This window comes from Ranitomeya variabilis, chromosome 2, assembly GCF_051348905.1.
Source record: "Ranitomeya variabilis isolate aRanVar5 chromosome 2, aRanVar5.hap1, whole genome shotgun sequence".
Classification (NCBI taxonomy): domain Eukaryota; kingdom Metazoa; phylum Chordata; class Amphibia; order Anura; family Dendrobatidae; genus Ranitomeya; species Ranitomeya variabilis.
Genome location: NC_135233.1, coordinates 578,625,470 through 578,653,383, shown reverse-complemented (window position 1 = coordinate 578,653,383; position 27,914 = coordinate 578,625,470). Strand labels below are relative to the sequence as shown.

Here is a 27,914-nt window from a genome sequence, read left to right as displayed (position 1 = left end):
CCTGCAGAGTTTTGTGTCATCTGCAAATATTGAAATTCTACTCTGAATGCCCCCTACAAGGTCATTAATAAATATGTTAAAAAGAAGAGGGCCCAATACTGACCCCTGTGGTACCCCACTGCTAACCGTGACCCAGTCCGAGTGTGCTCCATTAATAACCACCCTTTGTTTCCTATCCCTGAGCCAGCTCTCAACCCACTTGCACATATTTTCCCCTATCCCCATTATTCTCATTTTATGTAACAACCTTTTGTGTGGCACCGTATCAAAAGCTTTGGAAAAGTCCATATATACTACATCCACTGGGTTCCCTTGGTCCAGTCCGGAACTTACCTCTTCATAGAAGCTGATCAAATTAGTCTGACATGAACGGTCCCTAGTAAACCCGTGCTGATACTGGGTCATGAGGTTATTCCTCTTCAGATACTCCAGCATAGCATCCCTTAGAATGCCCTCCAGGATTTTACCCACAGTAGAGGTTAAGCTTACTGGCCTATAATTACCGAGTTCAGTTTTTGCCCCTTTTTTGAATATTGGCACCACATTTGCTATACGCCAGTCCTGTGGTACAGACCCTGTTATTATGGAGTCTTTAAAGATTAAAAATAATGGTCTATCAATGACTGTACTTAGTTCCTGCAGTACTCGGGGGTGTATCCCATCCGGGCCCGGAGATTTGTCAATTTTAGTTATTTTTAGACGCCGCCGTACTTCTGCTGGGTTAAGCAGGTGACATTTAATGGGGAATTTTTATCACTAGTCATTTTGTCTGCCATGGGATTTTCTTTTGTAAATACTGATGAAAAAAAGTCATTTAGCATATTGGCTTTTTCCTCATCCTCATCCACCATTTCACCCAGACTATTTTTAAGGGGGCCAACACTGTCATTTTTTAGTTTCTTACTATTTATATAGTTAAAGAATATTTTGGGATTATTTTTACTCTCTCTGGCAATGAGTCTCTCTGTCTCAATCTTTGCTGCCTTGATTTGCTTTTTACAGAATTTATTTAATTTTCTGTATTTATTTAATGCCTCCTCACTACCTACTTCCTTTAATTCTCTAAATGCTTTCTTTTTGTCCCTTATTGCGCCCCTTACAGCTCTATTTAGCCATATTGGTTTCCTCCTATTTCTAGTATGTTTATTCCCATATGGTATATACTGTGCACAGGTCCTATCCAGGATGCTAATAAATGTCTCCCATTTTCTTTGTGTATTTTTGTGTCTCAGGATATCGTCCCAGTTAATTGCACCAAGATCCTCTCTTATCAGTTGGAAATTTGCCCTCCTGAAGTTTAGTGTCCTTGTCACCCCCCTACTACCCATCTTATTAAAGGTTACGTGAAAACTTATTATTTTGTGATCACTATTCCCCAAGTGACCCCCAACCCTTATATTTGATATGCGGTCTGGCCTGTTGGTTAATATTAGGTCTAGCAGTGCCCCCCTCCTTGTTGGGTCCTGAACCAGTTGTGAAAGGTAATTGTCTCTCATAGTTGTCAAAAACCGATTACCTTTGCTGGAACTGCAGGTTTCTGTTCCCCAATCTATTTCAGGGTAGTTGAAGTCCCCCATAATAATGACTTCTCCTTGAGTCGCAGCTTCATCTATTTGCTTTACGAGGATATTCTCCATTGCTTCCATTAGTTTTGGAGATTTATAACAAACCCCTATCAGTAATTTATTATTTTTTCCCCCTCCCCTTATCTCCACCCACAGGGACTCTACATTTTCATTAAATTCACCTATATTATCACGCAGGATGGGTTTTAAGGAAGATTTTACATATAGACACACCCCTCCCCCTCGCTTATCTGTACGGTCATTTCTGAACAGGCTATAGCCCTGCAAGTTAACAGCCCAGTCATGGCTCTCATCCAGCCACGTCTCAGATATCCCCACCATGTCATAATTATGCTCCAACAAAATTAGTTCTAATTCGTCCATTTTGTTGGCGAGGCTTCTGGCATTAGTATACATGCACTTGATGTTACTCTCTGTACCTCTATTCTTTCTTAAATTACTAACTGTTCTAACCCCACCCCCCCATGCCACCGCCACCCCCAACTTCCTTATTTGTGCCCAGGTCTCTATCTGCACTATCTTCCCCTCCTATAAAATGAATACCCTCCCCCCCAATCCCTAGTTTAAACACTCCTCCAACCTTCTAACCATTTTCTCCCCCAGCACAGCTGCACCTTCCCCATTGAGGTGCAGCCCGTCCCTAGCGTAGAGCCTGTAGCCAACTGAGAAGTCGGCCCAGTTCTGCAGGAACCCAAACCCCTACTTCCTACACCAATTCTTGAGCCACTTATTAACCTCCCTAATCTCCCGTTGCCTCTCTGGCGTGGCACAGGCAGTATTTCGGAAAATACCACGTTGGGGGTCCTTGCTTTCAGCTTGCAGCCTAATTCCCTGAAATCATCTTTAAGGACCTTCCACCTACCTCTAACTTTGTCATTTGTGCCAATGTGCACCATGACCGCTGGGTCCTCACCAGCCCCTCCCAGTAATCTGTCCACCCGATCAGCGATGTGTCGGACTTGAGCGCCAGGTAGGCAGCACACTGTCCGACGATCCCTGTCTTTGTGACAGATTGCCCTATCTGTTCCCCTAATAATTGAGTCCCCCACTACCAGCACCTGTCTGGCCTGCCCTGCTCTCCTTTTTCCCTCCTTACTGGAGCAGTCACTCCTCCGGCTTTCAGAGGACATGCCTGGCTGCAGCAGTGCTACCCCTGTACTGGCACCCCCCTCATCTGCCAACTTGGCAAACTTATTGGGGTGTGCCAGATCAGGACTAGCCTCCCTAGCACTCTTCCCTCTACCCCGCCTTCTATCTGTCACCCAGCTAACTGCCACACTGTCCTGCAGCTCCATCCTACCATCCCCCTCCTCATCTATCCCATTGAGCGTCTGCTCTGTGAGCAGAAGACTCCTCTCCATATTGTCTATGGATCTCAGTGTTGCCAGCTGCACATTTAGATCCAGTATCTGGGTTTCCAAATGCACAATGTGCTCACATCTCGCACAGCAGTATGCACCCTCGACCGGCTGGTCAAGGACTGCATACATGTGGCAAGATGTGCACTGGATGGAATTAACAATTGTGGAGCACATTTCTTAATGGGGATTGCACCACACAGAAACGTTAATTAAAAATAAATACAAGGTATTAATTAAAAAAAAAAAAAAAAAAACAGAAGCAATTCCTCCCTTGGAAACTCCCTGATTCCAAAGTCACTGGATCACAAGTCACACACTTACCGCCGTTCACACTTACGCTCAGGTCACACTCAGCTCGCTCACACTCGCTGTGCTGAAGATTTATAGATTTTTTTTTTTCTCTCTATCTCCCCTCAACAGCAATCCACCTTGCTGTTCAGATGCACTTCCAAAAAGGGAATGTTATACCAGAGGACTGCAGTTATGGAGTCAGCAGTGCGTTGGTGACTTTTCTGCCCCACTCTGTGACATTAAGGGGTCTCCACTTTGTGGCTGAGTTGCTACGGTTCTTTTCGCATGGGAAGTTCTTAGGATTGGTGGGGGTCCCTGCGCTGGAACCCCCTCTGATATGGACTGAGGATAACTTCCAGACTTGAGACAACCCCTATAAGGGTGCACTTACTTGGGCATATGTAATGATGAGCCGACCCCATTATTAGCCGCACTCTTTGGTAATCACACATTTCATTCTTTTTATCCGGTGATCTTTAACTCTCCCTCCAGTAAAGAACATGTTGGCGTTTATATAATAAAAAAAAAAAAAATTGGGAATAAAATAATAAAAAAGTAATAAAGAAAATGACATTTCGCATTTTGTGGAGTAAATGAACATCACAGACGTGTCAATTAATTGGAAATCGGGGCTCGGGGAGCGGAGGGAGGGACGGCTCACCAGTACGATCCAGGCACCGCAGACAATGTGCTACAAATAGACATAAAGACTGTTATTACGCGGCGCTCGTTCTGCATATTACAAACACTCGCCTTTTCTTTCGGAGCGGTGAAAATACTTTTCGAGGCACCAGAAGAGCTCCCGCTGCTTCCATTAGAGACGGATTTATAAAGGTCACCGTTTGCTGCACTTTTAGCCATAAAGAAACTTTAGAAGGAAAAAAAAAAAAATTACCATAAAATTAGCCCCACTGTGCGGGTAAATGGTCCCGCTGCCTTAATTTACTGTACTATTCTGTGCGAGAAAAAAAAAAAAAAACTGCCCACGCGATAGATTAGCAGCCTGATCTCCAGCGTTATTTCGCCAACACTGGAACGGCTTGTTCTCCTTTTTTTCCATTTTGCCACTACCCGGGATGAAGGGGCGAGCAAAGAAAAGGAATCCGGGGTAAACTGCCATCATCAAGGGGTTACTTGGCTCAGAATATGGCAATGACCTATTTTTCCACAGCAGATGGCACGCGGGGGGCCGAATTTTCATAATAACTTGTGTTAAGAAAAACTGTAAGTAAATAGGGCATTTGGAGAGTCTCCATCCTCGCCATGTCCGGAGGACGCCGCTGTGCTCGGAACATCCTGTGACTACACAAGGTGTCTCGGAGGGAAAGTTAAAAAACAAGATGGACGTATCCAAATACTCCCCAGCCTGAGTAGAATCTGCTCATCCAGGGCCACCTGATTCGTGCTCTTGGCTACATTTTGGCAAATCCCGATGTATACCCTAAAGGTACCTTCACACGAAACGACTTTGTAACGATATCGCTAGCGATCCGTGACGTTGCAGCGTCCTCGCTAGCGATATCGTTTAGTTTGACATGCAGCAGCGATCAGGATCCTGCTGTGATGTCGCTGGATAAAGTTCAGAACTTTATTTGGTCGTCCGATCGCCGTGTATCGTTGTGTTTGAAAGCAAAAGCAACGATACCAGCGATGTTTTACACTGGTAACCAGGGTAAACATCGGGTTACCAAGCGCAGGGCCGCGCTTAGTAACCCGATGTTTACCCTGGTTACCAGCGTAAAAGTAAAAAAAACAAACAGTACATACTCACCTGCGCGTCCCCCAGCGTCTGCTTCCTGACACTTACTGAGCGCCGGCCCTAAAGTGAAAGTGAAAGCACAGCGGTGACGTCACCGCTGTGCTGTTAGGGCCGGAGCTCAGTCAGTGTCAGGAAGCAGACGCTGGGGGACGCGCAGGTGAGTATGTACTGTTTGTTTTTTTTACTTTTACGCTGGTAACCAGGGTAAACATCGGGTTACTAAGCACGGCCCTGCGCTTAGCAACCCGATGTTTACCCTGGTTACCCGGGGACCTCGGCATCGTTGGTCGCTGGAGAGCGGTCTGTGTGACAGCTCTCCAGCGATCAAACAGCGACGCTGCAGCGATCGGCATCGTTGTCGCTATCGCTGCAGCGTCGCTTCGTGTGAAGGTACCTTAAATGGGATGTCCACGATTATAAAAACATGTATATAGAGGTGTTATCAGTCATTGCACAGGAGGAGGAGGAGGAGGAGGAGGAGGAGGTGAGCCGTGACATCACCTATTGTGACTGGTGGATCCTGTGTTATCTACTGTAAGCACGGCTCTGCTAATAATGAGACTGCTGAAATCTCTGAAAAGTCTAAAAAAAAAAAAAAAAAAAAAAGCTAGTGGCCAGTGTTGAAATTTCAGGATTACTAATTTTGTGGGATTTTAAAAAATAAAGATTGTAATATAAAAAAAAAAAAAATCAAATGTTTTTGGAAAAATACATGTAACGTAACACAAAACCTGATTTAAACAATAAGTCACTTTCTGACGAGGAACTCCCTTTAAAGCTGGGCAAACATGTGAGATAGTTGTCAGTCGAATAAGCGGAAAGCGACCCCTTCACGTGTTCTGTAGACAGACACCTCTGGCAGATGCTTATCCGAGCACATTCGCTCATCACTATTCATAAATCAATAATACATGTGATAATAAGCAACTGTGTAATGGATCTTATCAGAGAAATCCACTTTCTTGTCCAGGACTGATCCTTTAAAAGAGCCGGACGGCCGTATAACTCAGACGAGGATCACGATGCAATCCTTGGACTGGCCGACCCGACAGCCAGTCCGAGCATTGTGTTGCGCTCCTCGTCCTAGTTTGATTCTTCCCCTAAATCCACGTAAAATCTTTCTTTAGTAATTACAGATTTTGCCATCATGGAGATAGGAGATGACAGTTGGTGCTTGTAATGTTCTATGGAGGGGGAGGAGCCAGAAACAGACATTCTACTGCAAGTTCTCCCGGATTGTCAGTTACATTTTAAATTCAACATTCCTTGTTTTTTCCCAACATTTCTCAGGGAAGAGTAGCGAGACCTCCATTACCGAGACGATCATCCGGTCCTGCTAAATTCCGCACGTGTGCGGGGTCCTTTAAACTCTTACAAAACATTATAATTTATTACAAGGAAAATTAGACAAGTTATCATCAAAAACTGATCCCAGTGATCATCTGATCGCTATAGGTCTGGCTTCTAATTTTTCATTATCAGCATCAAATACCAAATGAAAGCGTTAAGTCCTCCAGAGCGAGGCTCGTTCTCATAAGACATCCCATAGGAGTCCATAAGCCCTATATAAGGGGAATACGGGACAGCGCCTATATGAGCTCACCTTGTCATGTTACATGAGCATTTACAGTACGGCCATAACCTCGTGAACCCGACGAGATTATAAAGCAAAAAAACAGGAAATCTATTTCCTGAGCTCAGGGAAAGTGAATGATAAGGTGACCTTGTGATCCTCGGGGACGCTCGGCTTATGGCCACTCACTGCCTCTCATGTGATGGAGCAATGAGACCGTGTATGACCCGTGATCGATAATTCCCCGGCGCTCTATAATGGACGCATGACGCATTTATTACGGTACCTCAGTCCATTTCTCGTTTACTTCCAGCAATAAGACGCAGAAGGGGTCAGATTTGGAGGCAACGTCCCGATCCAGGAGGTTTTGGCAGGAGACAGAAAGTTCCACTCTGCACACGCAGTATTGGGATCCCACCGGGGCGGCAGACGAGGAGCTGTAAGTGTACGCCATGGGGGGCAGCCGAGCACGGCAATCTGAAAGGAAGAAGAGACAGGTCAGGACATGGGCATCTGTATAAAGGGGCACCCCACCTCCATCCTACAGAAGACAAGGCCATCCGTATAAAGGGGCACCTCAACTCCATCCTACCGAAGACAAGGCCATCTGTATAAAGGGGCACCCCACCTCCATCCTACAGAAGACAAGGCCATCCGTATAAAGGGGCACCTCAACTCCATCCTACCGAAGACAAGGCCATCTGTATAAAGGGGCACCCCACCTCCATCCTACAGAAGACAAGGCCATCCGTATAAAGGGCCACCCCACCTCCATCCTAAAGAAGACAAGGCCATCCTTATAAAGGGGAACCCCACCTCCATCCTACAGAAGACAAGGCCATCCGTATAAAGGGGCACCTCACCTCCATCCTACAAGAGAAGCATAGATAAGGCCATCTGTATAAAGGGGCACCCCACCTCCATCATACAGCAGACAAGGCCATCTGAATAAAGGGGACCCCCACCTCCATCCTACAATAGATGCATAGATAAGGCTGTCTGTATAAAGGGGCGGGGCGCCCCACCTCCATCCTACAAGAGACACATAGATAAGGCCATCTGTATAAAGGGGCACCCCACCTCCATCATACAGAAGACAAGGCCATCCGTATAAAGGGGCGCCCCACCTCCATCCTACAATAGATGCATAGATAAGGCTGTCTGTATAAAGGGGCGCCCCACCTCCATCCTACAAGAGACGCCTAGATAAGGCCATCTGTATAAAGGGGCACACCACCTCCATCCTACAGAAGACAAGGCCACCCATATAAAGGGGCACCCCACCTCCATCCTACAGAAGACAAGGCAACCCATATAAAGAGGCACCTCACCTCCATCCTACAAGAGACGCATAGATAAGGCCATCTGTATAAAGGGGCACCCCACCTCCATCCTACACAAGACAAGGCCACCCATATAAAGGGGCACCTCACCTCCATCCTACAAGAGACGCATAAATAAGGCCATCTGTATAAAGGGGCGCCCCACCTCCATCCTACAATAGATGCATAGATAAGGCCGTCTGTATAAAGGCGCGCCCCACCTCCATCCTACAAGAGACATATAGATAAGGCTATCTGTATAAAGTGGCACCCCACCTCCATCCTACACGAGACGCATAGATAAGGCCATCTGTATAAAGGGACACCCCACCCCCATCCTACAGAAAACACACAGATAAGGCCATCAGTATAAAGCGGCACCCCATCTCCATCCTACAAGAGATGCATAGATAAGGCCGTCTGTATAAAGGGGCACCCCACCCCATCCTACAAGAGACCCATAGATAAGGCCGTCTGTATAAAGGGGCACACCACCCCCATCCTACAGAAGACACATAGGTAAGGCCGTCTGTATAAAGGGGCACCCCACCTCCATCCTACACGAGACGCATAGATAAGGCTATCTGTATAAAGGGGCACCCCACCTCCATCCTACAGAAGACGCATAAGATAAGGCTATCTGTATAAAGAGCACCCCACCTCCATCCTACAAAAGACCCATAGATAAGGCTGTCTATATAAAGGGGCACCCCACCTCCATCCTACAGAAGACCCATAGATAAGGCCGTCTGTATAAAGGGGCACCCACCTCCATCCTACAGAAGACCCATAGATAAGGCCGTCTGTATAAAGGGGCACCCCACCTCCATCCTACAAGAGACCCATAGATAAAGCAGTCTGTATAAAGGGGCACCCCACCTCCATCCTACAGAAGACTCATAGATAAGGCCGTCTGTATAAAGGGGCACCCCACCTCCATCCTACAGAAGACACATAGATAAGGCCGTCTGTATAAAGGGGCACCCCACCTCCATCATACACAGTTGAGGAGCAATCCACATATGAATATTAATATAGTCCAGCAATCTGTTGCTCTTTGGCTGTTATGTCACTACAAGTGCCAGCATGCCCATGTTATCTTAATTTGCTGTACTACTGAATGTAATCTATTGATCCCTGTTATCAAACCTTTCAGGTTGAGAGTGGTGCACAAAAAGGGTTTTACATAGGACTGCATTAATGGGGTTTCCCACCTTAGTAAGTAATGGCCTATCACTAGAATAATGCTGAGGACGCCCAGCTATACACATCGTCTCCTGACATCACCCCTGCACTACTACAAAATACCAGTGATTGTTCATGGTCTCTAACATCACGTCCACCCTGTACTGTATCTAAAACTGAACCTGTCAAAGACTGACCTTGTGTTTCCTCTCTCCGCTTGTCTTTCCAGAATGTCATCTCCCTGTGGTTCCACCATTACTCCCCAGTACCACGCCCGCTGTCTTGGGGTCATATATCACTCAGATCTTCCTTCACTCCCCACACCTGATCACTTGCTCATGTCATCTACACCTTAAAAACATCTCTAGTATTGGACTTTTTCTTAGCTTTGACTCTGAAGAAACTCTTCCTGTCGCTTATTCATTCTCGTCTGGACTATTGTAACTCTCTACTAATCAGTCTCCCTCTTAAGGTACCTTCACACGAAACGACTTTGTAACGATATCGCTAGCGATCTGTGACGTTGCAGCGTCCTGGCTAGCGATATCGTTTAGTTTGACACGCAGCAGCGATCAGGATCCTGCTGTGATGTCGCTGAATAAAGTTCAGAACTTTATTTGGTCGTCCGATCGCCGTGTATCGTTGTGTTTGACAGCAAAAGCAACGATACCAGCGATATTTTACACTGGTAACCAGGGTAAACATCGGGTTACTAAGCGCAGGGCCGCGCTTAGTAACCCGATGTTTACCCTGGTTACCAGTGTAAAATGTAAAAAAACAAACAGCACATACTTACATTCGCATCCCCCGCCGTCTGCTTCCCACACTGACTGAGCGCCGCAAAGTGAAAGTGAAAGCACAGCACAGCGGTGACGTCACCGCCCTGCTACTGCCGGCGCTCAGTCAGTCAGTCAGTGCAGGAAGCGGACGCCAGGGGACGCGAATGTAAGTATGTACTGTTTGTTTTTTTTACATTTTACGCTGGTAACCAGGGTAAACATCGGGTTACTAAGCGCGGCCCTGCGCTTAGCAACCCGATGTTTACCCTGGTTACCCGGGGACCTCGGCATCGTTGGTCGCTGGAGAGCGGTCTGTGTGACAGCTCTCCAGCGATCAAACAGCGACGCTGCAGCGATCGGCATCGTTGTCGCTATCGCTGCAGCGTCGTTTCGTGTGAAGGTACCTTTACTAAACTCTCCTCTCTCCAATCTGTCGTGAATGCAGCAGCCAGGATCACATTCCTCCCCAGCCTCTACACTGATGCCTCCACCCTGTGTCAGTCATTGCACTGGTTACCCATCTGCTACAGATTTCAATATAATCTTATCACTCTCACCCACAAAGCGCTCCATGTTCAGCACCAATCTATATCTTCTCACTCGTCTCCGTCTACCACCCTCCGTTCTGCTAATGACCTAAGACTAACATCCTCAATAATCCAAACCTCCCACTTCCATCTCCAACACTTCTCATGTGCTGCTCCAATTCTCTGGAATGCATTACCTAGGAAAATTCAATTAATCCTCAATGTCCAGAGTTTTCAACGTGTCCTAAAAATGCATTTCTTTAGACTGGCCTTTTGCCCTACCTCGGTTATCTAACTATCCCAGTTTTGCCCTTATTATATGCAGATTACGGTATATTAAAAAAAACTTAAACTCCTAAATCAATTCCAATTGGTGTCAATTATGCACTTGACTTTTTTTCAGGGTCACATTTTTTTTTTGCGTCAGAAATATCTACTTCAAAGGATTATTATTTGGGTGACCCTATATAAGAGCATCATCATGATGCAGAGCAATGAGGCAGACCCCCAGGATTGTTCAGCTCTGCTACATCACCTTGCTGCAGATACAAACGTGCAAGGATTCCCCAGATGCCTCGTCTGAACAGGACAACATGTCCTTGTGAAAATCCTATAACAGTTCCTTTTCATTGTCGTTCATCTCGGGGGACGCGCTGCGTTACCTACTGACCGCCTTCACTTACAGAAAAGCATTATATTATCACAAGGAAAAGGATCAATCCACATTGATTCGCTGCCTGTGATCTCTAGTATTGCAGTGTCATTTCCTTAGTATGACAAAATAAAGATATATGTATTAAAAGGGGAAAAAAAAATCTGCTGCCTTAAAGGGGATGTCCGACTAGCAGAGCACACCTGGTGGTGCGCTGACTGCTGGATGTCCAGTGCCGCAGCAGACAAGCACCAATTGGAACCAGTGCGCTATCCCAGCCAAGACACATTTTTATCCCAAAAGAATTTGGTGCAAGATGCATATATAGATTAAACAACGAAAAATAGAAAAACAGGAGCGCACTTACCCTGGTGGGATTGACATCACTTTATTAGGACATAATAAAACACGAACAGCAGGGAGGGATAAAGTCAGCTGCGGACAACGGCCGTTTCGTGCTGCACTGCACTTCAACGGGTCCTGCAGTGCAGCACGAAACGGCCATTGTCCGCAGCTGACTTTATCCCTCCCTGCTGTTCGTGTTTTATTATGTCCTAATAAAGTGATGTCAATCCCACCAGGGTAAGTGCGCTCCTGTTTTTCTATTTTCGTTGTTGGATTTTGTTCCCTTTTTTCCTGGAGGCAGCACCCCTGTATTTTGTGGTGTGGAGGATTTGCAGAGCCGTCGCAACTGTAAGGGTGTTGGTTGGAAGTTTGCTGTTTTGGTGTTTTCACATGTCAGCAGTGCGGAGGTGTGTTTCTTTATTTTGTGCATATATAGATTAATTTCAAGGGGAATTTGTTTTTTGCTACCCCATCTGAGAGCATTTTGTAGGGACAGAGAACCTGATTCCAGCGATGTGTCAATTACTGGGCTGCTCACTGTCATTTTTATAAAAGTCCCGTTTGCTCTGCTACAGATCTAGCAGTGTTCAGAATGTTGAGCCCGATATAACCCCACCCACACCACTGATTGGCAGCTTTCTGCCTATGCACAGTGCATACAGAAGGCTGCCAGTGGTGTGGGTAGGAATATTCAGAGCTTATGAATATGGACGACTTTTTTGGCAAGCAGCCAAGTAAGGCTAGACCTTGGAAATCAAGGTCTCAGAGTCTGGAGGAAGAGTGGAGAGGCCACAATCCAAGCACCTGGAGGTCTAGTGTGAAGTTTCCACAGTCAGTGATGGTTTGAAGAGCCATGTCACCTGCTGGTGTAGGTCACGGTGTTTTATCAAGACCAAAGTCAGCGCAGCCAACTACCAGGAAATTTTAGAGCACTTCATGCTTCCCTCTGCAGACAAGCTTTTTGGAGATGGACATTTCATTGTCCAGCAGGACTTGGCACCTGTCCACGCTGCCAAAAGTACCAATACCTGGTTTACAAACAACAGTATCACTGTGCTTGATTGGCAGCAAACTCGCCTGACCTTAACCCCATAGAGAATCTATAGGGTATTGTCAAGAGGAAGATGAGAGACACTAGACCCAGCAATGCAGAAGAGCTGAAGGCTGCTATCAAAGCAACCTGGGCTTCCATAACATCTCAGCAGTGCTACAGGCTGATCGCCTCGATGCCACGCCGCATTGATGCAGTAATTGATGCAAAAGGAGCCCCGACCAAGTATTGAGTGCATTTACTGAACACACATTTCAGTAAGCCAAAATTTCGGATTTTAAAATCATTTTTTCAAGCTGGTGTTATAAAGTATTCTAATTTACTGAGATAATGACTTTTGGGTTTTCATTGGCTGTAAGCCATAATCATGAACAGAAATAAACACGTGAAATAGATCATTCTGTAATGACTATATATAATATATGAGGTCCACTTTTTGTATTTAAGAACTGAAATAAATTAACTTTTTGATGATATTCTAATTTTGTGAGATGCACCAGCAGGGAGGAGGGACCCTGAGGAGCAGCCCATCAGTATAGGTGGGAGGAGATACAGCAGCAGGGAGGAGGGACCCTGAGGAGCAGCCCATCAGTATAGGTGGGAGGAGATGCAGCAGCAGGCAGGAGGGACCCTGAGGAGCTTCCAATGAGTATAGGTGGGAGGAGATACAGCAGCAGGGAGGAGGAACCCTGAGGAGCAGCCCATCAGTATAGGTGGGAGGAGATGCAGCAGCAGGGAGGAGGGACCCTGAGGAGCTGCCAATGAGTATAGGTGGGAGGAGATACATCAGCAAGGAGGAGGGACCCTGAGAAGCAGCCCATCAGTATAGGTGGGAGGAGATGCAGCAGCAGGGAGGAGGGACCCTGAGGAGCTGCCAATGAGTATAGGTTTGAGATACAGCAGCAAGGAGGAGGGACCCTGAGGAGCAGCCCATCAGTATAGGTGGGAGGAGATGCAGCAGCAGGGAGGAGGGACCCTGAGGAGCTGCCAATGAGTATAGGTGGGAGGAGATACAGCAGCAAGGAGGAGGGACCCTGAGGAGCAGCCCATCAGTATAGGTGGGAGGAGATGCAGCAGCAGGGAGGAGGGACCCTGAGGAGCAGCCAATGAGTATAGGTGGGAGGAGATACAGCAGCAGGGAGGAGGGACCCTGAGGAGCAGCCGATCAGTATAGGTGGGAGGAGATGCAGCAGCAGGGAGGAGGGACCCTGAGGAGCAGCCCATCAGTATAAGTGGGAGGAGATGCAGCAGGGATTGGGGAAACTGAGAGCTGTCTAGCTGGAAACTCCACAGCAAGAGGTGCACCGATGATCTGTCAATCAGGCTAGGTGAAAGAGTTAGCTAACTTTAAAAAAGTATTAGGCTACGTTCACATTTGCGTTGTGCGCCGCAGCGTCGGCGCCGCAACGCACAACGCAAACAAAAACGCAGCAAAACGCATGCACAACGCTGCGTTTTGCGCCGCATGCGTCCTTTTTTTCATTGATTTTGGACGCAGCAAAAATGCAACTTGCTGCGTCCTCTGCGCCCGGACGCGGGCGCCGCAGGGACGCATGCGGCGCAAAACGCAAGTGCGACGCATGTCCATGCGCCCCCATGTTAAATATAGGGGCGCATGACGCATGCGGTGACGCATGCGGCGACGCTGCGGCGCCCGACGCTGCGGCGCAGACCGCAAATGTGAACGTAGACTTATACAGCCATCACAAAATGGATTTTCATAGTAAGTCCACCAGTATCATCTGATCTTGGAGATCTTTTAATAACATATGCCATTTATATATTGTGATACCTGGTGAAAGATCCACTGTAACACAGATTTATCAGGAGCGCTAACGGATCGTTTGTAACAAAAGTGTGAAAAAAAACAAAAATTTCAAGCTCTTGCTGCATCTTATTTCTCAAACTGTTTGCTTTCATGAGTAATACGGAGCACGCTGCAATCATGCTACATACCGGCATCTGCAGTCCTAATAGTCACTGTCCCCCTTTGTTAGGCCCTTAGTGCAGCGCAGCACTGGGGCTCCGATCTCACTGCACATCAATCTTACAAATCTGAACCATCTCTGCCCCGGATCCACACAATGGCTCCTTCACCACCTCCATCTCTAACCGGGTCATTAGTCCCTCTGGAGATGGAGCTGCTGTAACCTTGCCTTGGCTCCTTCAGGAATAGGTCTTCTTCCTTCTGCACTTTCTCGGAATCTTATGGAGTGGACGTTCTATGGATGACCTCAGATTTGGCAGAGAGCAATGTTCCTGTCTGGTCAATGCTTGACGTATCGCTACAATATACAGTAAAGACAAACAGATATGGGTCATAGAGTAACATCAGACTTCACACTGAATAAGGACTATGTGGCAAATACAGAACGGAGGCTACTTTACTCATCTAACATCAAGTTGCTGACTATTTTAGTATTGCCATTTGGCTGTAGAAAAAGAAACAATTACGTAGATCCTTGATTATAGGGCGAACATCTACATAAAAAAAATATTTGATAGACAGTGCCTTGAAAAAGTATTCATACCCAGTGAAATTTTCCACATTTTTTTCATGTTAAACCCACAAATTTAAATGTATTTTTCAAGGCACTGTGTGATATTCTATGTAGTAGTAATTATTGTTATGTTTCACAATCAATATTTGTAAACATCCTGGCACATTTATTAATATTAATAATAATAATAATAATAATAAATACATACATATTATATATTACATATATACACACACTCACTCTCTCTTTATCAGCCACATTATCCCCCCTTTTTATGTGAGCACTGGCGATTATTCCCATTATGCAGATTACATAGTTTCCATAACCTTTACTTGCCCTTGTATATTTTGCATAGTCTAGACATTATAACGAGCCACCCTGCACGGTATTCAGCAGCAATCTCTAGGGGATTGCTAGGGAAACTATTCACTTTCCCCACAGCGCCTCCACAGGGCAAATGAAGCATTTCACAACTTACACCAAAATCACTGTACTGTGTGTACATGTTTGGTCCTCCAGGACAAGAATCTCCTTATAGCTGCTCTTGACTCCGGCTACTAGATGAGGGACTCAACATTTCTCTAAAAAAAGGTGCCAGCCAGCCCCTTTAAATGGGTCATCCACAACTGCTCATCCCGTTTTGTTTCCCAGACAAGAACTTTCTTTTTTCCTTTATGGATGCTCTAGGGCCCAATACAAAAAGATACAAGGTCACAAAACTATTCCTATCCTGTAGAACACTACGGCGTCGGCTCGTGACTATTTTATTTGATGTAATGGTCTCCAAAGGTTTTAAAGTAAATTTCACCATCCTGCAAAGTAACTCGTCACTGATGTGTTTACTGGGATTAAACCACTTATTGATCTGCGAGTAGCAAGTCATAAGGGAGAAGTCTAGTCTTACATGCGTCTCACGAAATATGGGGGGCAGGGTATTAAAAGCCCGGACGTGAGATGATCCACATGATAAGGTCATTCAGGAAGGCTGCAAAATCCTGTGGGACGAGCGCTGGCAGGAGCTGGGTTGCAATACCAGACAATCCCTATAGATAAGGTGGCGCTGTTTCTGCAGAAAAAGGCAAATATAAGGCTGTTGACTTCGGGTCAGGAGGTCAGCGTGAGGTCCGGACATTCAAGGTGTCCGTAGAGCAGCTGACCTATTACCTGCACTCACCGTCCGTCTCTAGAGCCTTGTGATGGCTGAACACTGAGCACGTCGGACCGGGGCAAGGAAGTACGCAGTTATCCTTGGGGAAACATCAAGACTTAACGGTGTAATCCAATGATGCAATGGAAAAATTACACACACTCCAGTCATATGTAATTTTCTAGATGGAAATTTGCTGGGGTGTAACACAGGGAGTAATGACTACTTGCTTCAGACCTGACTTGTCTTTGGTTTATTCATCACACGGAACCAATATACAATAGTCAAACGCGACTAAAGGTGTTCTACTAATGTCCTTTCCAGCTGTGTGCTAGCCTTGGCTACTTCTGGAAGCATGGTGACAACATCATGGTTACTATTAGGGTATGCGCACAAGATGCTAAGTAAAAGGTTCAAAGAATGAACAATGTAGAAACGATTATGGCTATGATTAAGGTTATTTAACCACTTCACATTTCCAAAGACACGAAATGGTTAAATGAAGTGACCAGATCATTCTTCAGGGGCTTTCCAGTTTGAAGACTCTCTCTGTACTTTACAATAGAAGTCAATGGGAAGACTAAAATAATCACCATCAGCCAAAAACGTCAAAAAAGGAAACAACCAACAAATGCAAAAAAAAATAAATTCATGGAAAAAAAGCTAGTCTTTCCTGAAGTGTCATCAGTATATGGTCCCACACAGTACATTTTCTCCCAGTGTGATGCACCCGCAGTACATTCCCCCACACACAGTATGATGCACACACAGTACATTACCCCCACACAGTATGATGTCCCCCACAGTACATTATCCCCCACACAGTATGTCCCCACAGTACATTCCCCCACACAGTATGATGCCTACACAGTATGATGCCTACACAGTACATTCCCCCACACAGTATGATGCCTACACAGTACATTCTCCCACACAGTATGATGCCTACACAGTACATTCCCCCACACAGTATGATGCCTACACAGTACATTCCCCCACACAGTATGATGCCTACACAGTACATTCTCCCACACAGTATCATGCCTACACAGTACATTCCCCCACACAGTATGATGCCTACACAGTACATTCTCTGACGCATAGTTAGTTTACTCACAGTACATTCCCCTACACACAGTATGATGTCCCCCATAGTACATTCCCCCACACACTGTATGTCGTCCCCCATAGTACATTCTCCCACACACAGTATGATGCCCCCACAGTACATTACCCCCCACACTTTATGATGTCCCCAGAATACATTCCTCCACACAGTATGATGTCCCCACAGTACATTTTCCCCCACAGTACATTTTCCCCCACACACAGTAGGATGTCCCCACAGTACATCCCCCCACACAGTATGATGTCCCCACAGTACATTCCCCCCACACAGTATGATGTCCCCACAGTACATTCCCCCACACACAGTATGATGTCCCCACAGTACATTCCCCCACACACAGTATGATGTCCCCACAGTACATTCCCCCCACACAGTATGATGTCCCCACAGTACATTCCCCCACACACAGTATGATGTCCCCACAGTACATTCCCCCACACACAGTATGATGTCCCCACAGTACATTCCCCCCACACAGTATGATGTCCCCACAGTACATTCCCCCACACACAGTATGATGTCCCCACAGTACATTCCCCTCACACAGAATATTCCCCCTACACAGTATGATGTCCCCACAGTACACTCCCCCCACACACAGTATGATGTCCCCACAGTACATCCCCCACACACAGTATGATGCACACACAGTACATTACCCCCACACAGTATGATGTCCCCCACAGTACATTATCCCCCACACAGTATGTCCCCACAGTACATTCCCCCACACAGTATGATGCCTACACAGTATGATGCCTACACAGTACATTCCCCCACACAGTATGATGCCTACACAGTACATTCTCCCACACAGTATGATGCCTACACAGTACATTCCCCCACACAGTATGATGCCTACACAGTACATTCCCCCACACAGTATGATGCCCCACACAGTATGATGCCTACACAGTACATTCTCCCACACAGTATCATGCCTACACAGTACATTCCCCCACACAGTATGATGCCTACACAGTACATTCTCTGACGCACAGTTAATTTACTCACAGTACATTCCCCTACACACAGTATGATGTCCCCCATAGTACATTCCCCCACACACTGTATGTCGTCCCCCATAGTACATTCTCCCACACACAGTATGATGCCCCCACAGTACATTACTCCCCACACAGTATGATGTCCCCAGAATACATTCCTCCACACAGTATGATGTCCCCACAGTACATTTTCCCCCACAGTACATTTTCCCTCACACACAGTAGGATGTCCCCACAGTACATCCCCCCCACACAGTATGATGTCCCCACAGTACATTCCCCCCACACAGTATGATGTCCCCACAGTACATTCCCCCCACACAGTATGATGTCCCCACAGTACATTCCCCCACACAGTATGATGTCCCCACAGTACATTCCCCCACACACAGTATGATGTCCCCACAGTACATCCCCCACACACAGTATGATGTCCCCACAGTACATTCCCCTCACACAGAATATTCCCCCTACACAGTATGATGTCCCCACAGTACACTCCCCCCACACACAGTATGATGTCCCCACAGTACATCCCCCACACACAGTATGATGTCCCCACAGTACATCCCCCACACACAGTATGATGTCCCCACAGTACATCTCCCACACACAGTATGATGTCCCCACAGTAAATTCCCCCCACACAGAATATTCCCCCTACACAGTATGATGTCCCCACAGTACATTCCCCCACACACAGTATGAGGCCTCCACAGTACATTTTCTCCCAGACAGTATGATGCCCCGCAGTACATTCCCCGACACACAGTATGATGCCTACACAGTACATTCTCTGACGCAGTTAATTTACTCACAGTACATTCCCCTACACACAGAATGATGTCCCCCATAGTACATTCCCCCACACAGTATGTCGTCCCCCATAGTACATTCCCCCACACACAGTATGATGCACACACAGTACATTCCCCCCACACAGTATGATGTCCCCACAGTACATTCCCCCCACACACAGTATGTCCCCACAGTACATTTCCCCCCACACAGTACGACGTCCCCACAGTACATTCCCGCCCACACACACAGTATGATGTTCCCACAGTACATTCCCCCCCACACACACACAGTATGTCCCCACAGTACATTCCCCCCACACACACAGTATGTCCCCACAGTACATTCACCCCACACAGTATGATGTTCCCACAGTACATTCCCCCCACACAGTATAATGTTCCCACAGTACATTCCCCGCACACAGTATGATGTCCCCACAGTACATTACCCCCCACACAGTATGATGTCCCCAGAATACATTCCTCCACACAGTATGATGTCCCCACAGTACATTTTCCCCCCACACACAGTATGATGTCCCCCACAGTAAATTCCCCCACACGCAGTATGATGACTCCACAGCACATTCTCCCATACACAGCAAGATGCCCGCGCACACACAGTATATTCCCACATACACACATGCTGTTTCCAGGAGAGAAATAAAGCCTATTATTTTTAATGCAATGCAATTTCTAAGGAATATCCAACTATGGAAAAACTGAGACCATTTGGCCTAATTTTGCTTTATATTTTCTTCTACCAAGATCCATCGCTAATGAGGCAGGTCTGTGCCCTACTCCAAAAATTACCGGATTAAGAAAAGTGGCAGACGCAAAGGATAAAGCGCAGGTAACAACCTTTGGCCAATGCAAATAGTTTATATTTAGATGTGACTTGTCACCGCTCCTCTCCAAGACAAGCGCAGGTTGTAGTATGGCAGACGCTGGAGGACAGGTCATATTTCAGGAGTAGCTCTGCAATTTATACTGAACTACTTGACGTGGCAGAAGTGTAAGCTATAAACTGCTAATATTCATCCCCATATATGTACTATAGGTTTTGCTGTTAAACGACCGCTACATGCAAGCCGATCGGTGGTTGCTAAATTCAGATTCTGTAATTACAGAACAATTGTTAAGATCGTTCTGTGATCAGAGAATATAGTTATTTTCTGACATACATTTCCTGTTTACACAGGATGACGTGCTGCAGAGAATGACAAACAATTTTTTTTTCTCTTTCGTCAGGTGATATTCTTTTAGCACAGAACTATCATATTAACGATTGCTCTGATGCCCACCGAATTGTGTCTGGCCTCTCGACGGTCCTTTTAACCTCCCAGCATTCCAGACCCTGTGCAGCAGCAAAGTGATAGAATTTTTTTAATGGCTATTTAGAAAGTTTGCATTTGCATCTGGGAAGTAAATGAACAATTAGGCTGGGGCTGCAATGGGACTTTGTTCGCCACACTTGTCACGTGACCAAAGTTTGCTTGATGTTGCTGCTACATCTCAGAGCAATACAAGTGAATGGGGCCGCATTGGACTGTTGGATTTCTTGCAACTTGCTTGTTGAGGTCGCAGTGCCCTTGGGGTCGCAATTCGACCTCATTCACTTGTATTGCGCTGCACAGTTTTGGGTCTGTGCTTATTTCCCTTCTTCTCCTACTTTGGTTTTACCCCATCTTCCACTCCCTGGTGTTTACCTCTGTTTGGTTGAGTATATTTGTATGATTGGTATTTTCCATTATCTTTGTTCGCATTATCTTGTTATTCTGGTTGGTGTATTACGGTACACAATTACACCCCTCTTCCCTGGGTGGGGGAAGGGATCAGACTGAGGGTGCATTAAGGAGCCAAGGCAAGGTACGTGGCCCCGGCATCTTCACCATCATTAGTAATCCGGGGAACAGGGCAAGCTAGGGCGTGCCCAAGCATTAGGGATAGGGAATGAGCCCCTGGTCCCGGGATACCCGACAACAGAGTCGTGATAAATGGCCTATCACAGCTTCAGCAATGTAAACACAGACCATATACTGACAACATCGGAGCGACGGGGGATTTAAAATGACAGTATGGGCTAAGGCAAGGTACGTGGCCCTGGCATCTTCACCAGAAGTAATCCAGGGAATAGGGAGAGCTAGGGCGCCCCCTACCATTAGGGACAGAGAATGAGCCCATGGTCCCGGGATACCCGACAACAGAGTCATGACAAATGGCCTATCATAGCTTCAGCAATGTAAACACAGACCGTATACTGGTGCCAACGGAGCAACAGGGGATTTAAAAGGACAGTATTGGCTTTGTATTCTTATGTTATCTCATATGCATCTGAAAGTTTATTATTTTACAGCCAGGATTGCTTCTTTAATGAGCAGCTGAACTGGGAAGCAAACAACAGGCAAATGCTGGAGGAAAATGTGAGAGCATATTCAGTATTTTAAGACCTTTAAAAATAGATTTTCTTCTTCTAGGTGTTAAAGAATAAATAACTTGTGCTTAAATGGCCATAATGAGGTATAAGCAAGAGTGGTTTCTGACTTTTGCACTGTAGCAGAGCCCCACCAGGAATAACAGGGCCGCTTGCCAATACAAATAATTACAAATAAACTCGCAGCTGGATCTCAACATAGCTGTGTGCAGCCGCTCATGGTACACAGCAGTAATCTGCAACCTATGACCCCCAGCTGCTGTCAAACTACGACTCTCATCATGCTGAATGCATGAGAACTACAAATGCATGCCATGAATGTTATTGGGAACCGCAATGGGTGCCACATTAACCCAAGCATGCATCAGCTCCAGTTCCACCATGGGCCAGGAGTGATCTTACATTTCTGCAGGCATTGTAACAAGGAAAGAGGAAAAAAACATGTATTGTTAGTGGCAGAAATAAATACTGTGAAATGCGTTGCACTTCGATCATACGACATGAGTGGGCAGAGCTGGAATGAATCAGAACACCATCGAAAAGTTTCTTTATCTACCAAACATTCTGAGAACGCTGCAACGTATGATGTTTGTGAGACATCCACTGTGTACAGTCACAGGAGGTAATGCCAGGTCAGAAGCAGCAGTGAGCACAGAAATGAAGATCTGGATATGGCTGCGATATCCGATGTAAAAATAACACTTAGGACTGGGCTTTGCTGCAATGACGCATGATATCTGAGGTCCTGAAAAAGGAAATACACACGAGCTGCTCAATCAGGAAGTGACAAATATTGCGGCGTTTACATGCCAACTATGAGATCAGTCTAAAGCTATGTTCACACATAGCTTTTATTTTTTTCTGAAGCCAAAACCTTAACTCTTGGCAGTAAAAATGCTGCATATAAAACGCAACTATTTGCTGCAGATTACATGTGGGATTTGATAATAGTACATGTCAATAAACTTCGTTTTATTCACCAAAAAGGGTATAAGAACGCTGGAAGAATTAATGTGCAGCAGATTTTAAAAAAAACAAACAAAAAAAACCCCAAACACTGTAGTGCTCAAATTCAGTCTAGCCTTAGAAGGTCGTCATCCAAACTATGGTCCGGCCGATCGTTTGGCTGGCGGATGTCTTGCCCGACTATCCCATACACAGGAGCGCTCGCTAAGCCAAGCATACGCATTCTCTAGGAGAGAGACAGTCCATTATATCAGGGAGAACAAAAGATCGGCTGTCCAAAATTCTATATGCCGGAATCTTAAATACCCTGACGTCATCTGTTTGGGGTCCAAGGCATGAGAACTACAAATGCATGGCATGAATGCTATTGGGAACCATAATGGGTGCCGCATTAACCCAAACATGCGTCAGCTCCAGTTCCACCATGGCCCAGGAGTGATACACATAAGGTTGTTGGCTGAAACAGTCAATATCTTTGGAGTTCAGCCGACATTAGTTTAGTGTGTATGGTGGGCTTTCAGCCAAGCGTTCATGTGTCTTCATGGGGAGAGAGCAGAAAGCCACTGCCAAATACCTCTGGCAGTGACTTACCGTATCTCCCCTGAAAACAAAAGGATGGGACTTTGAAATTCCAACTTCCCATCCTTCTCTCCTTTGACAGTCAGGAGACCACCAGACAAATGAGATGGTCGGCTGGTCCTACAGAAATCAGTGAGTTTGGCCGGTTTTCATCTAATGTTTTTGGAGAACGTAACGCTTTTGCCAACTCTCCTTGAAGGTCCAGAAGGTTTCGGGAAAAAGATGAAATTCAAAAATTGGCAAATCTCCTATACCCCACCAAAGCCTATGGGAAATCAGTGATCCTGTAGGTTTCTTGTTCCCTGGGATCTTGAGAGGAAGCGGACAGAGTCATGAAGGGTGCAGATAAAAAGGCAAGGAGATGGAACAAAGGCTCTGAGGGACATAGCCCCTGTAAGGCTATGTGCACATATCAGGATTTCTTGCAGAAATTTCCTGACAAAAACCGGACATTTCTGCCAGTAATCCACATAGGTTTTTTTCGCGGTTTTTCCCAATACATTAAATAGTGGGAAAAACGCGAAAAATAGGCAAAATTAATGAACATGCTGCTTTTTTTACCGCGATGCGTTTTGCGGAAAAAAGCATCATGTGCACAAAAATTGCGGAATGCATTCTAAATGATAGGATGCATATGTATGCTTTTTTATCGCGTTTTTATTGCGACAAAAACGCGAAAATTCCTGAATGTGTGCACATACCCTAAAGGTGTGATCACTACCCAAAGTTCCCAGAATGTTTGGTGCGCTGGCCAAGTCCCAGGTGCCAACACCCAAAACTTGGCAAGTTTGGTCTAACAAGATGTCTTTCTGGGTCACGGCTTTCTTTCTTTTCAACCAGAAGCCAAAACCATCCCTGACCGCCACCTGCTCACAGGCTATGATGTATTGTAGATAAATGTTTCAGTCTATGCAAATCTTCAGTGAGCGAATCAACCAGATATATTTTTTCTAATGCTGGAGCAAACAATGAAGACAAGGGAGATATTTGGGCTGCTGGCGTATTTAGCTTAAGCTCCATTCACACGCGACGTGAGAAAAGTCTGGTCTGTAATACTTATCTGTCTTATCCTAAATCATATTGTAAACAAAGTGGATAACTGAACTTTTCATGTTTCACAACTCAGCTTAGAAGATGGTTCAGGAGAAGAGAGAACAATTACAGATCAGACTGCTACCATATGAGCTCACTGACAGATTTACTGTTGACTCATTCTGCCATCTATTGTTTACTTACTGTTTGTTTAAAAAATGTCTTTACTCACCCTCCCCAGGTCCAGGTCATATTTACTGCCGCTGCTCCTGGTATCGACTCGTACAATAACAGACACCAAGAGAACAGCAGAGACTAAGCACTGGACCTAGGGATGCTGAGTGATGTTTTTTTTAAAAAACTTCAAGTGAAGGGAAAAGGGTTTTCCAAAGTCAGAAAACCCATATAAGAAGACGAGCAGACACACTGTGAAAGGTGGATGCTCATCTTTATTACTTTTTAATGGATAGGCTGTTTGTTAAAAAAATAAAGTCTGCCGTGCTCACCCGCTGCTGCTCCAGCTTTACGCTGCTGTCCATGGACTTTGCCAATTAAGGCTATGTGCAAACGTTGCGGATTTTGCTGCGGATCCACAGCGGATTTGACGCTACGGATCTACAGCTGTTTTCCATGCGTTGTACAGTACCATGTAAACATATGGAGAACAAAATCCACAGTGCACATGCTGCGGAAAAAAAAGTGCAGAAACGCAGCAGTGTTTTTTTCCGCAGCATGTCAATTCTTTGTGCGGATTCCGCAGCGGTTTACACCTGCTCCTCAGTAGGAATCCGCAGGTGTAAAACCGCAGGTGGAATCCGCACAAAAACGGCAGTAAATCCGCGGCAAATCTGCGGTTTACCTGCAGATTTAGCAAAAACAGTGCGGAAAAATCCGCACATCATTCCACAACGTGTGCACATAGCCTAAGGCTGCGGCAGTGATGTCACGTTGACATCACAAGAGCTCTCCAGCCATGCAAACACTGGGAATATGCATAAAAGTACATTTTATTTAAAAAAAAGTCCCCTAAAGATGACAGTAAAGGATAATCACAGCAAGCACAGGACACCCACTGGACAACCCACCCCAAAAACTTGCATTGATAGATTGCCACTTCTACAGGACTTCTAAAAAAGGTAGTACTTGATAAAGAGGGATGTAAGCCAGCACCTCCAATCAATGTTGCACATCACCCGCACATCCTATTCAGAGAAGCTAAAACACCATCAACTCAACAAGTGACGTGTGACCGGGGTATTTTCTCATTATGAAGTACTTTAGCTAGTTACACATCATGTAAATAAGCAAGCTTGCAATTGAGTTGCTTTTCTATCTGCTTTCCTCCTCCTGCTGTGAATACTTTCATTTTACATAGTGTACAGCTTGTTTCCTTCTCCTGCTGTGAGTATTTTCATCTTACATAGTGTACAGCTTATTTCCTTCTCCTGCTGTGAATACTTTCATCTTACATAATGTACAGTTTGTTTCCTTCTCCCTCATTCAGGCAAGTCCTCCTATGTTTTCTGAGACATCTGCTGCCAGACATCTTGGGCAGCAGCTTATATCCAGTAGAACAAAAGGATCGACAGTCCGAAATTGGACATGCCGGATCCTTATCTCCTCCAACAATCAACTGTTCTGAATCCCTATACATAATAGACTGTCAGCATCAGCTTCCGCAGGCGGCAGTAGAGTGCATAGACAGCTCCTTTACATATACTGTATATATTTTCTAACAGACGTGCATCATAAAACTGCCCCAGAGTGTTTTGTATAGCATCGGCTTTAGGGTGTGCGGCTCTCTACTTGTCACCACTAATGGGGGCGTCTCTGGCCCTAATGTCCTGGGAACCCAGACCACGTACCGCAATCCTACATTTTATGATGACATTTTTGGAAATGCAATTGCACTCCCACATTTATTGAGCTAGCAGACAGTGTGTTTTATGCAACGATCTGGGGGCTGCATTTAGGCAATTACCTGGTAGCTTTATGCAACCTTCAGGTGGTGCTATGGATGCAACCCCCTGGCAGTATTTTATATGCAACTCTCTGGTGGCTTTTATTATGCAACCCTCTGGCAGTGCTATTTATGCAACCCTTTGACGTTGCTATTTATGCAACGATCTTGCAGCTTTTTTTATGCAACCTTTTGTCGACTTTTTATGCAACGATCTTTTTTATACATCAATCTTTTCTATACATCGATCTTTTTTATACATCCTTCTGGTGGCGTTTTTTATGCAACCCTCTGGTGGCACGATATTTATGCGATCTTGCGACTTTTTTATACAATCTTTCAGCTGCTTTTTTTATGCAATCCTCTGGTGGCGTTTTTTTAACGCAACGATCTTGCATCACTATTTATGCAACGATCTTGCAGCTTTTTTATATAACCTTTTGGCGGCTTTTTTTATGCAACGATCTTGTGGCTTTTTTTATACAACCCTCTGGTGCCATTTTTTATGCAACGATCTTGCAGCGCTTTTTATGCAACCCTCTGGCAGCTTTTTTGATGCAACCCTTTGGCTGTGTTTTTTCATGCAACCTCCTGGCAGCGTTTTTTTATGCAACCCTCTAGCGACGCTATTTATGCAACGATCTTGCAGTGTTATTGTAATATCTGAGCTTGATATGGTACACCATAAAGAAAGGGCTAAACTAGGAGTTATTACAAAGGGCAGAATCCATCAAATGCCAACCTGGTTCTGTATAAAGAATTTTAAGAAAAATCAATACCTGTCACATCTACTGAGCAGAATTGCTGACGTAAATTAGGCTGACACGACACCATGATAGTAATGTGATATGTTTTGATTTTCCTTCCTCTAAAATGTATACGGGTGCACCTGCAGCGAGCGTCGTGGTAATCCGATACTAGGAGATTACAAACATACAGTATGTGTGGACCCGATTCAGTTGCATGGAAATCTTCTCTTCAAATCTCACTCAGATTTGGACGCTGGGACTGATTCTATGCTGCAGTCGCACGCACCGGTGTAAATGTATAAGAACAAGATGTCCATACAATACGAGCCAGGGTTTCTAAGCAACTGTAGTGTACGCCGCCGCCAGATCTGGGGATGGTGACGTCACAGCAATTATGAAGTCATTGTAGGCAAGCCAGTCACTCACTGCACACGTAGGGCTGGGGGGGATTGCTTCTGTTACGTGAGACATCAATTTAGATTCCTTTTATGTTTTTGAGAACAGGATGAAAATTATTACATGTGACTATCTTTTTTCGTCTTTTTATTTTTGTTACATGGTAGCCTAGCCACACAATATAAAAATAAAAATGTAACAAATTAAAGGGGGCTTCCATTTCCCTTTAAAAAAGAAAGGGGCTTTTCTGAAACTGCAAAATGGAAGCAGTCAGGTTGAAAACGCTGTTGAATCTTCAATCAGCAGAACGAGCAGTTAAATATTTTTTAACTTTATTATTTTATTTTTTTGTAAGCAAAATATTAATAAAAAAATATTTTTATGGGATTCTATTAAATGAATTAAAGTTAGGAGTCCAGTGGGCGGTCCTACTAGTGACTGAGAGCTTTTTCTGGATGCACACTGACACAGGTAAGGCTGTCAATCACCGAGGACCGCCCACTGGACTCCTTACTATAGAATGAACGGGATTACAATGAATAGAATCCCATAAAAATATTTAATTCATATGGTGCTTACAAAAAATAAAATAAAATTAAAGGGATTATTGGAAAAGCTTGCTAATATGGAGCATTTTCACTGAGGATCCTTTTAATTTAATTTTTTTTATAAGCAAAATACTAATTGAAAAATATTTTTGCATAAATAAAAAAAACCCACACATTTCTGTTGATGGATCCGACATAACCTAATGATACAATAGTTAAAGGGGTATACCAGTTA

At 45.2% G+C, this 27,914-nt stretch overlaps 1 protein-coding gene across 6 annotated transcripts in view; it reads right to left on the bottom strand.

The window, feature by feature from the left end:
• Positions 1–27,914, bottom strand: part of CPNE2 (copine 2) — an 85,924-nt gene that overhangs the window by 51,249 nt on the left and 6,761 nt on the right. The window contains exons 1-3 of one of the 6 annotated variants that reach the window (XM_077288345.1): positions 15,411–15,429; positions 14,588–14,716; positions 6,857–7,047 (exon numbers count right to left, since the gene is read on the bottom strand). In XM_077288345.1, coding sequence (XP_077144460.1) covers positions 6,857–7,024 — 168 coding nt within the window. In that variant the 5' untranslated portion in view covers positions 7,025–7,047; positions 14,588–14,716; positions 15,411–15,429. Of the gene's footprint in view, positions 1–3,991; positions 4,107–6,856; positions 7,048–9,274; positions 9,343–14,387; positions 14,717–15,410; positions 15,430–27,914 lie in introns of those variants that run through there. The other 5 variants (XM_077288344.1, XM_077288343.1, XM_077288341.1 and 2 more) reach the window with 5 other exon arrangements.